General features: G+C 42.6%; 1 protein-coding gene across 1 annotated transcript in view; it reads left to right on the plus strand.

The window, feature by feature from the left end:
* The first annotated feature begins 8,976 nt into the window (after window positions 1-8,976).
* Window positions 8,977-16,086, plus strand: part of gfra3 (GDNF family receptor alpha 3) — a 69,617-nt gene continuing 62,507 nt past the window's right edge. The window contains exon 1 of the mRNA XM_088321132.1: window positions 8,977-9,325. Within this exon, the coding sequence (XP_088177258.1) occupies window positions 9,271-9,325 (55 nt within the window). The 5' untranslated portion in view covers window positions 8,977-9,270. The remainder of the gene's footprint in view (window positions 9,326-16,086) is intronic.

A 16,086-nucleotide genomic window follows, 5' to 3' on the forward strand; every position in this document is an offset into this window, starting at 1 on the left:
TGTACAGATATAAATAAAATGTTGTATTGAGTTGGAGTATTGAAGTACTAATAATCTACTAAATAATTATTGCTAAGTATAGTATTATACAGAGGTGCAAAGAGTGCAAGAGGAGCAGCTAACCAGATGTGCAAAATGGGCAGACAGGTAAACAATAACACTGGAGTACAATAGTGCAGAAGAGAGAAGATGTGCAAAGGAGTGGCTAGGTATAAGAACTGCCAGTAGTGCAAGGACAGAAAAAAACAAACAAAAAAACAAACAGATGTACAGATTATTGTACTGTACTCAAGTCAAGTCATGTTTATTTGTGACGCCCTTTTTTATAACTTTTTATTTCTCACACACTCTTTGACAGAGGTTTGATTCCTCCATCATACAGCAACACAAACAAAAAATATATCCACTTGACATACCCATAAATAACAAAAGAAACCACAAAAAAACGTTCATAAAATAGAAAGTGAGGTGTTTAGATATCAGGTAAAAATTGTGTCATAAGCTTCCATCTTTTCTCAAATTGATCTAGTTTCAGTTGAAGTCTTGCAGTGATTTTTTTCCATAATGTACATTTGCTTTAATTTGTCTCTCCATTGTTTTATGTCAGGGGGTTGTGGTTTCAGCCACGACACTGTCATCATTTCCTTTGCTACCAAAAGCATAACCTTTAGTATATATTTATGTTGACCAGTCAATAATTCTTCTGGTAAAATTCCTAATACATAGGTCACTGGGTCCAACCGCAACTCCCAACCAATAATTCATTTTATTTCTCTCTGAATACTTCTCTAGAAATTTAATATTACAGGGCAATTCCAGAAAAAATGCGTAAAATCTCCAACCCTCCCACAGTTACGCCAACATAGATTTGAGTTTTTTTTTACCTTTTGAAGTGAAAGAGGGTGTATAGAAGAATCACATTTTTACTTTCCAATTTGTGACGCCCTTAATCACAAGGAGTTTCAAAAAGCTGCACAGACCACATACTATTGCAAACTACAGACTATTATGACACCATCCCCTGATCTAGAACCTACAGGAGGGCAAGGAAAAACTCAAAAACCTCAACATGAGGAAAATGAAGAAAATTTGAGAAGGGGCCGCACATGTAATAAAACAATACATACAGATATAACACCAAAAATCACAACAACAAAAATCCCTAGCACCCTTACCTTGTAATAACTGCCTGATCCTGATACCTACTATCTTGATTAGCCCATTCTTAACAGTGAGTAATTGCAGTCATAAGAAAATCTGTTTTTCTTTTCATTCTTCAGTGATTGAATTACTACAAAAACCTTGTGTTCCCCTTTGAAAAATGATCTAATCTTTCTCACATTAGATCGAAAGGAATCATAATAACATTATATCTGATTTTAAATGTAAAACTGTTGATAGGAAAAGATGCCACATCCAAGATGGTGCCCTACACATTACAACTGGATGTTTTTATGTGTGTCTATGAGTTTACTGTTTTGTGTCTGAACTCATATACATATGCAGCATGCTCAAAGCATATTTTATGTAGTTTTTTGTTAACTTTTAACCGGCATTCAATAATAGTTACACCGTTTGTTGACACCTCCTCTAAAGTTGTACTGTATATGTGTTTGCACGTGACTCTTGCCTGGATGAGGTTACTGAATGGCAGGGAGGTGTCACCTTCAAAATAGTCTTCAATGACACCCCAACACCCCCACCTCTTGAATGCACATATACAGGAAAACAAGCACAGCATTCCACTTTCTTCATCTATGTTTATTTTCTATTCCTTGTATTAATGCATCAGAACCACGACAATTACCACAGCAATACTCCAGATTGGATTCAATGGAATAGGGTTAGTTGTTTTTACTAGTTTAACCAAGGGTCATTGAAATAAGGTTTGTCCTAGGAAGGAAGGGGGGTGTCCTTGAAGAAACTTGCACCTTGCACTGCACAATATGTAGTCGGTTTAAAAGGGACCTACTGCAATTCGCTAGCGGTGTCATTTTCGACTGACCAAATAGGGTTCCCGAGGGCAACTGTTATTCTAAATTTAGTTCATAATCCACTGCCTTATATAAGAAAACCATACTTATTGTATTTTGTACTATTTGAATCAAATATATGAATGCAAACAGATTTCCATATGTTATATCAGGGGTGTCAAACGAACAGTCTTGCAGTTCTAAATATGTTGTCATAAACCAGAACAGGATCAGGACCCAAACGCGTGACGTTTCTCACACAAGCCTTTATTTTATGGGAAATGGGGAGTCATGCATGTTAGGCAGCAGTCTGGTGTGGAATGATAGGAAGCCAGAGGCCGACAAGATCGATACCAATTGCCCGAGTTGATATCGGACGATGGGGGTCGATAACGGACAGGATGAGGTGGACAGGAAAGATAATGAAACAGGATATCAAAAACAAACAGGACAAACTAGACGGGAACGAAAACTGGAGAAAATAATAAACAGGATAGAAAATAGACGGAAACAAAACTGGAAACCGAAATCAAACAGGACAATATAAACTGGAACAATACCAGACAGGAAATACCAACAGGAACAGGACCAAGTCGCACCCACGTCCTGCAGGGCAGAAGTTCCTTGACAGGGTGACCAAGGAAAAACGAGAGCACTGAGCTTAAATAGACAGAAAGCTAATCTGTCAATGAGCCGCAGCTGGCGCCACACGGGCGGGGCCAATTGGGCGCCATGGCAACCGTGACATATGTCCACCTCAATTCCCAGGCTTGTGTTGTCACTATGGCATGAGTTTTCCAGCTATATTATTTTATGATTAAATAATCACTTTATTATTCTGATAATCACATTATCCATTTAGCTGTTTAGTTGTTAAGTTGAATAAGTATTCACTTCTTGTGTATACTTGGAGTTTCAAAGTATAGTTCATTTTGTATGTTCCCAGCAATCTTTCTAGGGGGTGTTCTAATAAATCTGGCCTTTAATCTGCCGTACCTTATTAGAACCCCTGCAAAATCCAGTCGGATCCAGTCTGAGCAACTGTCACAACCAGAACAGAATCAGGACCCAGATGCGTAACGGTAACCACAAGTTTATTGAGATAAAGAGGAAGGCAGTGCCTGGGATCCTGTGCTCGCTGGACGCAGGAAGCCAGCCGCTACCGAATCGGAACGCGTTCTGAATGCGGAAAATCTTCCGGAGCGGGAGATCGTGGTGTCGAGGACGGAAAAAAACAGGTCGGTAGTCAGGACAGGAGAGCAAAACATGTTCGGGATCAAAAAACGTGTCGTAAGCCGGAGACAAACAGGGAAATCAGTAGGCAGGCAGGTACTGTAGGTAGGTTGGGAGGCAGCTAGATAGGTTGGTAGTTTGGCAGGTAAGAGAGTGGGTTGTCTGGTTTTCGGTGGGTAGGTAGGTGGGTAGGTCGGAAGGTAGGCAGGTAAAACTATCCGTTAGGGCTAGTTGGCAGGTAGGGGAGTAGTCGGGATTTTTGGTGTGTATATAGGTAAGTAGGTAGATAGGCAGGCAGGTTGGTAGGTTGGTGGGCAGGTATGTAGGTAGGTAAGATGGTGGCTTGTCGGGTTTTCAGGGGGTAGGTTAGTGGGTAGGTAGGTTGGTAGGAAGGTAGGCAGACAGGTACTGTAGGTAGGCAGGTAGGTACTGTAAGTAGGCAGGCAGACAGGTACTGTAGGTAGGTTGGGGGGCAGCTAGATAGGTTGGTAGTTTGGCAGGTAAGAAAGTGGGCTGTCTGGTTTCTTGGTGGGTAGGTAGGTAGGTGGGCAGGTTGGTAGGTGGGTGGGCGGGTATGTAGGTAGGTAAGAAAGTGGCTTGTCGGGTTTTCGGTGGGTAGGTTAGTGGGTCGGTAGGTAGGTTAGTAGGTTGGTAGGAAGGTAGGCAGACAGGTACTGTAGGTAGGCAGGCAGGTACTGTAAGTAGACAGGCAGGCACTGTAGGTAGGTTGTGGGGCAGCTAGATAGGTTGGTAGTTTGGCAGGTAAGAGAATGGGCTGTCCCGTTTGTTGGTGGGTAGGTCGGTAGGTAGGTAGGTTGGTAGGTAGGTAGGTAGGTAGGTAGGTAGGTGGGCAGGTATGTAGGTAGGTAAGAAAGTGGCTTGTCTGGTTTTTGGTGGGTAGGTTAGTGGGTAGGTAGGTAGGTTGGTGGGAAGGTAGGCAGACAGGTACTGTAGGTAGGCATGCAGGTACTGTAAGTAGGCAGTCAGACAGGTACTGTAGGTAGGTTGGGAGGCAGCTAGATAGGTTGGTAGTTTGGCAGGTAAGAAAGTGGGCTGTCTGGTTTGTTGGTGGGTAGGTAGGTGGGCAGGTTGGTAGGTAAGAAAGTGGGTTTTTGGTCGGTAGATAGGTGGTGGGTAGGTAGGAAGGTAGGTAGGTAGGTAGGAATTTTGGTAGATAGGTCGGTAGGTAGGTGGGTCGTAGAGTGTTTTTTCGGTGGATAGGTAGGTAAGAAGAGTAATAAAATGCTAACTTATTATCACCATGACTTTGGAGGCCTTTGGATTCATGTTGCAATACGCACATGTTCCCACGTGAAGTCAGTGTTGCAATACGATTAAATGAAGGAGTACAATTTCAGTGATTTTGCAGCGTATATACATATTTTCGGATCAAAAATGACGAGGTAGGCCATAATAGCATGGCACAAGCTTTCTTTGAGGTGTTTTACGTGTCTTATGGATAACCCTGGTTATTTTTTTAGCTGCAACCAAATACGTTTCCAGTTTAACAGGATGTGCAAATGACGTTCAAATAGTATTTCACATAGAAAGAAATTGAGTTTTCTGTTCAAACCACATGTTAAACCGAATTTCTCCCCCCAGCATCAACATTTCTTTAACACTTCCCACCTTTGATCAAACATCGGGTCCATTCGAAGCACAACTGTGAGCAAAAAATAAAAAAGAAGGGGAAAATAAGACAATATTTACACCCAATGTCGTTGTGTGTCATGGCAGAAAGAGAGAGAGAAATAAAAAACAGGCTGGCTGTGGGAGAAGTGCAGATTTCACAGTCTCAATCCTGCAGCAAGCTGATATGAAAGCAGCCCGTCTGCATGGTGAGGGCCGAGACAAGGTTTCATTAACCATTCAAGTTGGCCACCGGAGATGTGAAATGCGCGGACCGTGACCGGCAAGCTAGAATTTCCGACAATTGGCTTGCTAGAAAACTAATGAGTTCTCGCAGAATCGATTATTTGTTTTTCTTCTTTTTGGTTTAAAAAGGGCAAGAGGTTGCAACTCTGCAACATGGCCACAGGAGGCCACTGTGGCCCACTTGTTGTCCTTTGGGAGTTGCGTCGTGCAATAAACAAGAAGCTAAATGCTATTTCTGTTTGATTTTTAATATGAAATGCTTTTAAAATGCGTACATACTGTGAAATAAGTGAGAAAAAACACCTTTAATATTTTATTTTGTTAGTGGCAACTATTTTTTACTCTTTTAGAGGAATACTGGAACACTAAGTAACTTGACTACGATTCACATTGACATGTAAATATAATAAAAAATAGTAAAGAACCTTAAGTAAAAGTGTGTTTTTTTAAAGATACCTTTAGGTGTCATGATTACCGATGCGATTCACTTGTGCTCGCTCATTTGGCGCTAAAACGCTCCCTGTCCCTCAGGTTGCCAGTCGCCCGTTGTAAGTCCGTCTGCAAACCTATGTTTATACAAGGCAAGCTTTTTTCGACCCTGACTCCCGCCTGTCCCGTTTTTGCTCCTGTTTGTCTCCGGCTACGACCTGTTTTGATCCCAACCACGTCTCCTCTCCCGTCTTGCCTTACGACCCATTTTTGATCCCGACTACGTCTAATCCCCCCTCCTGGCTTACGACTAATTTCCGACCCCGACCACGCTTCGCTCTCCTGTACCGGCTACCAACCTGTTTTTCCGTCCCCGACACCGCCATCGCCCGCTGCGGAGGATACACTTCCGTATTCGGATTACAATCCGGTGGCAAGAGCGACTTACTTCCTGCATCCAGCGAGCATCGGATCACGGGTACTGCCCTTCCTCTTTCTTTTAATAAAACTGTGAGAAAACATTACACGATTGGGTTCACCCTGTGTACTGGTCGTGACCATAGGTCAAGAAATTTGCGTTTTATATAACCGATATATTTGCTGACACAATTACCCACCATCTTGCTGTGACGGGTAACAAAAACTTTACACCTTGTTCCAGGCTGGCTCCCAAAAAAAATTACAAAAATTGTGCGGTTTGATTCCTGTGAGCCTCTGTAGTTTGTATTCTCCCTTGTACTTTTTACCACTCGTTTTGGCTGCACGACACAGTGACCCTTTGAAAAGCCAGTCAACAACCACTATCCTGTAAATATTACTTAACAATCCTTTTTAAAATCTTGTTTTTTTCTCTTTCAAGTATTTTAATACATGTGTATCGTGGAGTTTTATGTCTAATCTCATTTTAAACAATGTGCACTACATATGATATTTAACTATTTTATTATTATTCCTTTTTTAAATCATACTTTTTAAAAAAAGTCTTTTATTATTTGTTTATCCTGGAATTTCACGTCTAATCTTGTCGTAAACAATGTTCATGTCACGACCAGCACAATGGGTAGACCCAATCGCGTAACGTTACGTACAAAATTATTGAGATATAGCGGAGATACGGGGCTCGCTGGATGCAGGAAGCAAGCCGCTCACGGGATCGGAGCGTGTTCCGAATTTGGAAGTGGATCTTCCGGGGCGGGAGATCGTGGTGTCGAAGACGGAAATAACAGGTCGATAGCCGGGATGGGGGAGCAAAATGTGGTCGGGATCAAAAGCGCGTCGTAAGCCGGGACGGGAGAGCAAAACGTGGTTGGGGTCAAAAAGGAGGTCGTAGCCGGGGACAAATGGGCAAATCAAGTACGGACTGGTGGAAAACGGGTGCAAAAAGCGGTACCGACGGGAGTCAGAGTCAAAGTGCTGGCCTTGTAGATGGACTCGCTGATGGACTGACAACAGGCGAGTGGAAGGACTGATCTTAAGCAGGACAGGTGAAACTGATCAGCCACCATGGCGGTTCACTATTTCTGTTATCTGTTTTTCCTAATTTTCCTTTTTTAAATTTTTGTTTTTTCTCTTCTCAGCCTTTTATTAATTGTTTATCATGCTGTTTATCGTCTAATCTCCTTGTAATCAATATCCCTCTAGTGCGTTACCTATATATCCTAATTCATTTGTAAAAGTTATTTTATCTTATCTGTCTGGTACGGGAGCTTCACTGAGGCAGACAAAGAGAGGCTGCAGAGGACAGTCAAAGCAGCACAGTGGATCATTGCCTGCGCTTTCCCCTCCCTGATGGTCATCTACTCCACTTGATTCCAAAACATCATCAAGTACAGGTCACATCCAGATGCCCCAGCTCTTTGGCCTGCTGCCTTTAGGAAGGCCCTACAGGTGCATCAAAGAAAAAACAAAAATAATGAGGAACAGCTTCTTCTCTTGCGTGTATTAATTATTCAGAGTGTTCCAAAAGTTTAAGAACATTCTGACCTTAAAAAATTGTCTGAAACTATTGAGGACATAGAAACACATGTGGAAAATAAGGAAACTTTTGAAACTCATTTTTTTACAAGGTAAGTTTGAAGATGTTCAATGTGAATGCCATTGGTCACATGACACACATCATGTTGATAGACGGCAAAAATCACTCTTTGGATCCAGAAACTTTGTTCAGAGGTCGTAAGGGTAGCTTGCATGCTGTGCAGCTCCTCCAAGAAGAAAAAGAAACGTAAAACGCATGACAGGTGGATAATTTAAAAATAGGATCAGCAAGATATTGAAAGAGAAGCCTGGCCTGGCCATTTTATGCCCGTATCTGGGCGAGTTTGGGCCAGGTCCTTATTTCTAGTTCAGAAACAGTCAGTTCAGTGTGGTGGCACCCAACCCTGTTGTCAAATTAGGTCACCAGACTCCTTCCCACTCAAATCCAGTTTTCCAGCATGTTGAGGTACTTCTCACCATTGACTCTTTCAGAGAAGAATTGTCTGTTAGACAGCTTTCTTCAGCATAGCATAAAACACAGTCACCTTTGGGGAATCCTGTTGATGCTCAAGAAGTTCATTTGGTTTCTCAGTACCCCATATGTGAGTGTAATGTTTGTTAACTTTGCTATTTACGCGGAAAGTAGCCTCATCGCTATAAACAATCCGTCATCTTCCATTTTCTTCCACAACAAGCTTGTTTATCAGTGTCCTTCAAATGTTGGACTAACTGTGGCGTGTAAGAAAAGAGATGAAAAAAATCAATAGTCTTACACAAAACTAAACGTAATTAGCTTTGAAGTGGTATAACTTTTGTCTTTCTACCATTCAAAGTTAAGAACCTGTGGGGGTCTCAAATGTGTCCTAGACTTGTGGAACACCTTGGTATATCATTAATACATATATATTTATTTTAAGGTTTTTATGTTTTTTTTTCATTCATTCATTCATTCATTCATTCATTCATTCATTCATTCATTCATTCATTCATTCATTCATTCATTCATTCATCAATCATTCATTCATTCATTCATTTTCTCTTCACAGTTTTATTACATGTTTATCCTCCGGTTTCACGTTTAATCTTCTAGTGAACAACGTTGACTAAATTGTTATCATTGACAATAAATATCAATTTCAATTCTAATTTAAAATCACGCTGCTGACTCCTAGTGGTGGGGGTTTAGAAGTGCATCCCGATGCTATTCATTCAAGAGACAGTGCCCGCCTGCCCAAAACTTTGAGGGCAGCGTTTTGAGCATGGATCTGTGACCAATACTTGACATATATGGCAGGAATATTTTCCATTCTCCCCTTTAGCTGTCATTGAACACAAACTGCTCATGTCACTTCCACTCGCACAGCTGTTCTCCCTCAGGAAACATTTCCAGAAGCTCTGGGGACGAATCCTCCTTTCCAGGGGCCAATCACGTGAGCCCTATAATAACAGGAGGCGCCCGCCCGCTCCGCTTCTTACTTCTCGCAGCGGACAACTGTGGAGCAACATCACATATGAGCGCAGCCGAGGGACATCCTCCGGACGCTTCCATCAATCAAAGCGCGGACCTAAGACGCAGATGGCGCAAAGATCGCGAGAACTCGCGCGCCGCCGCCACCAGTAGCGCGCACGATCGCCGCCGTTCTCGCTCGATCTTTTGGCTGCCTTCGGACAACTTTGCGCGCGTCTCTTACTCTTAGTCTTTCACGCGGGACGGGGGACTTGCGCTTGGAAGTCTGTTGCGCTAAGCCCACCGATTACTCTTCTCCATCCCCCTCAAAAGTGCCCGATGCCCGCGCGCAGGATGATGTTTATAGGGCTCCTGCTTCAGGTCTTCGCCCAAGGTAAGAATCTCAGTTTTTGAGGTTTTCTGATGCGTAAAAGTGACTATGAATAAAGTTTCTATCACTCTATCTATCTATCTATCTATCTATCTATCTATCTATCTATCTATCTATCTATCTATCTATCTATCTATCTATCTATCTATCTATCTATCTATCTATCTATCTATCTATCTATCTATCTATCTATCTATCTATCTATCTATCTATCTATCTATCTATCTATCTATCTATCTATCTATCTATCTATCTGTCGCTCTCCCTCTGTCTGTCTGTCTGTCTGTCTGTCTGTCTGTCTGTCTGTCTGTCTGTATGTGTGTCTGTCCTTTTTCTCTCTCACTCTCTTGGTCTAACTTTTTATTTCTCTCTCTCTTTCTCTCACTCTCTCTCTCTCTTTCTCTCCTTCTCCCCCCTCTCTCTCTTTTTCACCTCCTCTCTCTCTCTCTCCCTCTTTCTCTCTCTCGCTCTCATTGCATATCATTTTTTTCTCAGTTTTTCTCTATCCTTCCTTCCCCTCTTTTCTCCTTTCTCACTCTCCTTATCTTTTATTTCTCTCTCTTCCTCTCTCTCTATTTCCTTCTCTTTTCCCCTCCCTATTTCTCTCTCCTTCACTCTCTTCCTCTCTCTCCCTCTCTCTCTACCTTTCTCTCCCTCTCTCTTTCTCTATTATCTCTCACTCTATCATATTCTCCCTCTCTTATTTCTCTTTGTCTGTTTCTCTCCCACACCTTCTCCCTACCTCTTTCTCTCTCTCTCTTTCTCTCTGCATATGCTCTTTTCTTTGTCTTGCTCACTTTTCTCTCTTTTGTCATTCTCTTTATCATTTTCTCTCCTTTTCTGTCTCTTTCTTCCTTTATATCCTCCCCTCTCTTTGTCTCTCTGTTCTCTCTCGCTCTTTCTATAATGCTTTCTCCCCCTATGCTTTTTCTTTGTCTCTCTCTCTCACTTCTTTCTTCATTATTTCTCTCTCTCTCTCTCTATTTCTATCTATCTATTTATCATTGGCGCATGCATGCAGTTAAGTGCTTTGATGGCAAGAGAGTAATTAAGAATGGCTGCCTTCTGCATTCTTGTAAATGCATCATGCGAATGCGGTTGGTGAAAGAAATGCTTTTAAAAAGGGGAGGGGTACGTGGGGTAGTAAAATTGACGCTCTCATTGTTCAAGATAATCCAGACATCTAGCCGGGCTTGTTTATTCGAGTGTGCCATTCAGTAGGCCAGCTTGGAGTGGGACCTTCTGACAAATTGATCCCATTAAGTCACTTTGCAATTAATTTCACAGGCAGCGTCATTTACATGTGGATGACATCATGGGCCCACTCTTGGACTTGTTCCAGTTGGGGAGTGGGAAATGGGGGGGTCATCCAGTTCTTTATTGATTGGGTCGTCCCACATCACGGAGACGTTTCACTTTTCCGGTGTTCCCCCCCAACACCGAAGCGTTTTCTTCTCATTATCACGCGTGTAAATCAGCCCCACGCTACACGTAACACGCACATTAGATGCTGATTGCGCCCGGGATTTTGCATGATGCCCGAAAACGCGGTATTGGCCACTTAATGGCTGTAAAATAAGAGCGCTTTATGACGCGTCATCAATCGGGGCACTTGGCTTGATTAAAGTGGACAAATACACTGAGGTACAAGATGTCATAAAAATGAGAGGGAGGGGGGTCTCACACACACACCAACACACACTCTTCTCCTTTTTTGCACCAGAAGCATGGATTTGGATTGGCTAAAAACTAGAAAATGGAATCATCAAGTTGATAAAAGTGTCATGGCTCGAAGAAGCCCTCTAGTGGAGCATAAATGCTTGTTGATCTGCAAAAAAATTCTTTATGGGTCTTTTTTGTTGCTCAAGGCGAGCAGACTCATTAATTTGATGAGCTAGAGTGGTTTTTTTGTGTGTTTTTGTGTGTTTTTGTGTTGTCCTCGGGCAGCTCATCCACGCAGCATCTTCGGAAAGTCGACGTATAGGTCCCATAACTGCATTGACCAGATGATCACTTATTAGGTGATTGCCTTTGAGATGAAATCATAATAGGACTTCTTGCGATATCATTTTTATACTTTTTAAGACGCTCTATGTCTTATCTTGTGTCTCAGTTCAAAACAAGCATTTTTGTTTATTTTTGGTTTATTTTTTGCCAACATTCCAAGCACTTTGAATAAGTCGGTTGAACCTAATAGAGAAAAATAAATATTTTTTCAATACTAACACAGGTATGGGTATTCAAATCTTTGTTAGTCACAGATAATGATACCAATTATCGATATCATTTTCATTTCTGTTACAGAAAACCATTAATATCATCAACAATTCAATGATAGAAAAATGCACACTTATTGCTGATGTATAAGAATATACTGTCATGATTACCAATTTGGATCACCTGTGCCCGCTCATTTGGCGCCAACTGCTGTGCGCTCTGATTGGCTCCCTGTCCCTATTTAAACCCAGTCCTGTCACTCTCCTGTTGTCAGTCCGTTTGCGAACCTCTGTTGATACAAGGCTAGCCTTTTTTGACCCTGACTCTCGCCTGTTCCGTTTTTTCTCCCCGTTTGTCTCCGGCTACGACATGTTTTGATCCCGACCACGTCTGCTCTCCCGTCCCAGTTTACGAACTGTTTCTGATCCCAAACACGTTTTTGCTCTCCTGTCCCGGCTATCGACCTGTTTTTTCATCTCTGACACCGCCCTCTTTCGCTAGGGAGGACCCAATTCCGTGTTCGGATCACGATCCGATTGCGAGAGCGACTTGCTTCCCGCATCCAGTGAGCGCCGGATGGCGGGCGCTACCCTTCCCCTTATACATCTCAATAAATTTGTGAGAAACGTTACGCGATTGGGTCTACCCTTCTTGCTGGTCGTGACATATAAGGTGTAAAAAATATTGCCCATGCGCAGATCATTTTGCTCATTATAATTTGGGTGCCACCAGGCTGTACATGCTCAAGACACACCACAGGAAATAGAGCCCCTTTGACACTAGGGGTGTCCAACCAACCATTTATTATCAATCTTATTTGAACTTCACTTCTGGTCAGTCCGTCAGCGAACCTCTGCACTTGCAAGGCAAGCATTTTTGACTCTGCCTCCCGTTCTGTTCCTGACCTGTCCTGTATACTGTATCCTGTATCGATCCCCTGTCCCTGGTTTTCCGATCGCCTCCGATTACCTGACTTGTTCCGATCTCTGACCGCGCTCCGATCTCCTGTCCCGGCCGCCCGACTTGTGTCTGTCCACCGACCACGCTCCGATCTCCCGTTCTGGCTGCTCGATTCGTTTCTGCCCTCCGACCACGCTATGATCTCATGGGCTTCCTGCTTCTCCTGCCCAGCGCTTTTGTTTCCCCATGCCTGACTTCTCCGCTTTCACAATAAAGCTTGGTGTGAAACGTTACGCGTTTGGGTCTACCGTCTGTTCTGGTTCCGACAGTTTTGGGTTGTCGGGGCGGGGGATTTTTATATTGGTTAGGATTTTACTGTCTTGTTGTATGCTATAATTTTATACAGCACTTTACAAATAAATTGATTTAATATGTAGCAGTAAGGCAGCACGGTGGTCTTGGGAACCTCCTGTGTGGGTTCAAATCCAGCTACCGGACTTCCTGTCGCGGAGTTTGTATGTTCTCCCCGTGCTTGCGTGGGTTTCCTCCGGGCACTCAAGTTTCCTCCCACATTCCAAAGGCATGCATTTCAGGTGGATTGACCAGTCCAAATTGTCCCTAGGTGTGAATGAGCGAGCGATTTGTCTGTCCCTGTGTGCCCTGTGATTGGCTGGCAACGAGTTCAGGGTGTCACCTGCCCACTGCCCGATGATTGCTGGGATGGGCTCCAGCACCCCCGCGACCCTACTGAGGATAAGCGGTGCAGCTAATGAGATGAGATAAGATATAGCAGTACTTCGTTGTTATGATGCATTTCCGATTTCATTTACTTAAATTCCGGTCTACTGGGTGTACCGTAAGTTGCACATCTGAAAATCTGACAAAATATTCCTTTTTAGCACCTTTAAAGTCTGGAAAATACGTTATTTTTTAGTACTAGTGATTGTTGCCGATGGACTGTTAGGGCTTCTTCTATATTTGCGAGGTAAAATTTCCTTCACAGGTATTACTGAAAACAGTAGAAAGGGATGGAGCGTTGAAATCGCATTTCACGCCACGATATTTTTAGAGGCGAATACATTTGGCCGTCACCTCAACAATGGCACGGTGGCGCTTCAGAGGGAACCATTTCTTTTTTTTTTTTGTGCAAATGTCTGTCAGTGCCGACAAGGCTGCGAGCCGCGGGCCAAAAAAGCTGTCCCGAGTCGTCATTAAAGCGTCTATTCCAGATCGAAGGAGGACAAGAAGGAGGAGGAAGTGGAGGAGGACTGCACCTGTCGGTACAAAGCAGATGCGGCGCTTTTCGCTTTCCCGGAAAAAGAATTTCGATAATTGCAGCCAGGCAGCGTTCAAAGCCAGGAAAACACAAATGACAACCGTCTACGACAGGGGTGGCTTGACTTTTTGAGTCGTGGGCTGTGCCGGGTGGTCTACTGACCAAAAGTCACTCAAATATTTCATTTCAAAAGTAGTTGCCGATTGCTGAGGCTCAAAAGTAGCACGTTACTCTGAAAGTAATAGTTACAAATTCGTCCGTATGTACCGTAAATTCCGGACTATAGAGCGCACCTGATTATAAGCCGCACCCACCACATTTTAAGAGGAAAATCGATTTCGTACATACACAAGCCGCACCTGTATATAAGCCGCATGCGCCCATATTTAAACATGTAACACAAACACAAAATTAACCCAAACCCAACTTCGAGTCCCGCGACTGAAACTAAATGTCCTTCATTAAAATCCACAGTCCAGAAATCACAGCCGGCAAAATGAACGGAAAATGATACCGGTACTTAAGGTTTGATGCAGACCTGCAGAGTCCAGGTCCTGTCGAAAGTAATCCAAGGAAAAAAGTGTATAGTTCCAGAGGTAGGGGTGGGAAAAATATATCAGATGAACACATTTACTCACGCAACTCCTTTTTCTTTGACCAACTTTTTACCCCCTCTTCTTTCCCTGTCTGTCCCTCTCTCTCTCTCTCTCTCTCTCTCTCTCTTTCTCTCTACCTACCTATCTACCTACCTACCTACCTACCTACCTATGTATAGCTCGCCCATTGCTACCACTCACCCACTTTATTTACAGTTTGTTCTATGGGTTTGTTATCATAAAGTCAACAGCGGACATACGTTGTTTAATGAGCTTCCATATGAAGGATTATTTAGTGATGTACAGCCAAAACTGGTGTTCTTCTTTGCAAGCAGAATAAAAACAAAGGTAACACTAATTTTGACAAATGAATAATAAACATAAAATGATTTTCTTATCTCCGTTTCAACAAATCTATTTGGAAACAGTTAGAATCAAAGAAAGGTAATACATCACTTTTCTTCAGCACTTAATTTCATATCGTATATGTCCATCTCTCTCTCTCTCTCTCTCTCTCTCTCTCTCTCTCTCTCTCTCTCTACCTACCTATGTATAGCTAGCCCATTGCTACCGCTCACCCACTTTATTTACAGTTTGTTCTATGGGTTTGTTATCATAAAGTCTTTCAACAGCGAACATACGTTGTTTAATGAGCTTCCATATGAAGGATTCTTTAGTGATGTACAGCCAAAACGGGGTCTGTTGGTGTGACACTTTGACTTTAAACTGTAGTTAAAATTGTGGATTAAATTCAATGAATAATGAACGATGTCCTGTGCGATGTCCTGTGCTGAAACAGACCCTACATGTACCATTACAGCAAGTAATTGTGCAAGTTCTATTTTATCCAAATGTACTCATGAAAAGAGCCATATATGCTTCGCAAGGCACAGGCTCCCAAAAGAAACATTGCAACAAACGAAACCAGTGCCGGCAATTCAAAGTAATACATCACTTTTGTTCAGTACTAACTTTTATTCTATGTATTGAAAAATTCAAAAATTTTGCTCGGATGTGTTTTTTTTTAATGAAATCTAGTAAATATCTTGATTAACAGAGTAAATATGTCACAGATGCCAATTGGCCCAGCCCGTGTGGCGCCAACTGCGGCTCGTTGACAGATTGGCTTTCTGTCTATTTAAGCTCAGTGCTTTCACTCTTCCTTGGTAAGTCCGTCAACGAACCTCTGCCCCGCAAGACATGGGTTTTGACTCGGTCCTGTTTCCTGCTGGTATTTCCTGTCCGGTATTGTTCCCTTTTATTTTTGTCCTGTTTAATATCGTTTCCAGTTTCGTTCCCGTCTAGTTTTTCCTGTTAAGTGTCGATATCCTGTTTTGATATCAATCCTGTCTGTCCCGTCCTGTCCGGAATCGACCCCATCTGCCCGATATCTGCTCGGGCAATTGGTATCGATCTCGTCGGCCTCTGGCTTCCTCTCATTCCACGCCAGACTGCTGCCTAACGTGCATGACTCCCCATTGCTTGTGTGAGAAAAGTCACGCATTTGGATCCTGATCCTGTTCTGGTTCATGACATATTATAAAAGGGTACAGAAAAAGTAGCAAGCTATTTGCACATTGGCGTACCAAAGTGGCTTTTCAATTAGTAGTTTTTTTTAAAAATCATTAAATTTATCATTTTATATAAAATTATGAAGTGGGCTGTTTACCAACCACTATTCTAGACAGCCGGTCATATTAACTATGTTTTGGAAATGAAAATTAATTAAAAATCGTCCTTAGATTAAATCCAAGCTGGACTTTGACTTTTAGGAT

Source organism: Urocampus carinirostris, chromosome 17, assembly GCF_059441175.1.
Source record: "Urocampus carinirostris isolate Australia breed hairy pipefish chromosome 17, RoL_Ucar_1.0, whole genome shotgun sequence".
NCBI classification, from domain to species: domain Eukaryota; kingdom Metazoa; phylum Chordata; class Actinopteri; order Syngnathiformes; family Syngnathidae; genus Urocampus; species Urocampus carinirostris.